The following is a 1,844-nucleotide window of genomic DNA, read 5'->3' as shown; positions in this document are numbered from 1 at the left end:
TCATTTCAATAGGAATTTTCTCAATGCCACCATAACTTCTTTGTTTCTTAAACAATAGATCATCGGGTTAAACAGTGGTGTCACAATGGTGTAAAAAAGAGAGAGGAACTTGTCTGTCTCTGATGAATGACTGGTCTTTGGTCTCAAATATGAAATGATGCCTGATCCGAAGAATAACACCACAACCATGAGATGGGAAGAGCAAGTGGAGAATGCCTTGGCCCTCCCTGTGGCTGATGGTAGCTTCAGGATGGTGCAGAGGATTTTCACATAAGACCCAAGAATCAACATAAAAGGAATAAAAATAATTAGAACAGTTAGCACATAAACCAACATCTCTATCATGAAAATGTCCCCACAGACAAGCTGAAGTACTGGAGGTACGTCACAGAAAAAGTGATTCAACTGGTGAGATCCACAGAAGGGTAGAGAGAAGATCTGGTAGGTGAACACTGTGTGTACCAGAAATCCAGTCATTAAACAGCCAGCTGCCAGTTGAACACATAGCCTATTACTCATGAGGAGAGAGTAGAGTAATGGGTTGCAAATGGCAACATACCTGTCATAAGCCATAACAGTCAGAATAAGGCACTCAGTAGCTCCGAAGACCAGGAAGAAATACATTTGAGTGGCACAGGCCAGAAAGGAAATATTTCTATTTTGTCTACAAAGATCTATTAACAGTCTGGGGAGAGTGACTGACACATAAAAGATTTCCAATGAAGAAAAGTTCCCAAGGAAAAAATACATGGGCTTCTTCTGAAGGGAAGGATCAACCTTGATTATTAGGACAATGAGGCTATTTCCTATAAGAATGATCACATAGATAATCAAAAACATCCCAAAAAGAAATCCTTGGAGGTCAGGAACATCAGAAAAGCCAATCAGGATAAAACCCATCAACGCAGTGTGGTTTCCCCGTGGGAGGTTTTGTCCTGTAGATTCCATATATGAACAGAATGATTTCAGGCTTAGAAGTCGCTTCAATTCACTGACAAAGGAGAGATATTGCAATGTTTTGTGTGCTGGTTTTGTATTTTTTTTGTTCAAATTCAATGTTCTAAAATTTCAATATATGAGAACAGAAAACAATGTTAAACTGAATTTATCCTGTTTGTAGTAACAACATCAATAAATGCATAACACATCAAAACAGAACAACCAACTAACAGCAAAGCATGTCAGGTAGCTAGCTAGCTTAGTCTCAGAACAGGACAGACCTGTTGTAGAACTTGAAACCAGTACAATTATTATTCTCACTATTTTTAAGTCTTCTACCAAATAAAAAGCAGGGTGTCACTTCAAAATAATATGAAAGAAAGAAAGAAAGAAAGAAAGAAAGAAAGAAAGAAAGAAAGAAAGAAAGAAAGAAAGAAAGAAAGAAAAGAGAGAAGGAGAAGGAGAAACAACTGCTCTAGGTAACTTGTGCCATTCTCTATTGAGAATTTTTCTCTCTCCTTCTTGGTCAGTCGTTCTCTACTTGTTTTTTATTTGTATATTTCTGCCTAAAACTTCCTAGTTTATAATCCACTTAGATGATTTTTTTTCATGTTTGGTTTTATGTTTCCCTGTGAACTTCATCTCAGATGACCAAGGGCAAGGGCATCAGTAAGACTTACTACAGACCCGTTTCCGACCAGCCTGGACCGTTTTCCATCTGGGAAAGTGACATAGACACTGATCAGAAAGATCAGAATTAGAGCCTTGCCCCATTCTAGAAAAATATTCCATTTAATATGTCATAGACATTTTTATGAGTAATAATGTATCATAGCAAGTCACAAGGTCATTTGAATTCTAGAATGTAAATTAAAGATATATAATTTTGCTTTGATGTGTCCTCA

The 1,844-nt window shown here is 37.2% G+C and overlaps 1 protein-coding gene across 1 annotated transcript; it reads right to left on the bottom strand.

Annotated features, from left to right (window-relative positions):
• LOC136387936 (olfactory receptor 10AG1-like) lies at positions 1-948 on the bottom strand. Its single transcript, XM_066360042.1, has one exon. It carries the CDS (start codon positions 946-948, stop codon positions 1-3), a length of 948 nt encoding a protein of 315 aa, XP_066216139.1.
• Between the last annotated feature and the right edge of the window lie 896 nt (positions 949-1,844).

The sequence above is a fragment of the Saccopteryx leptura genome, chromosome 1, assembly GCF_036850995.1.
Source record: "Saccopteryx leptura isolate mSacLep1 chromosome 1, mSacLep1_pri_phased_curated, whole genome shotgun sequence".
In the NCBI taxonomy this organism is placed as follows: Eukaryota; Metazoa; Chordata; class Mammalia; order Chiroptera; family Emballonuridae; genus Saccopteryx; species Saccopteryx leptura.
The sequence above is the reverse complement of the archived record's forward strand: the minus strand, read 5'-3'. Positions and strand labels throughout refer to the sequence as shown.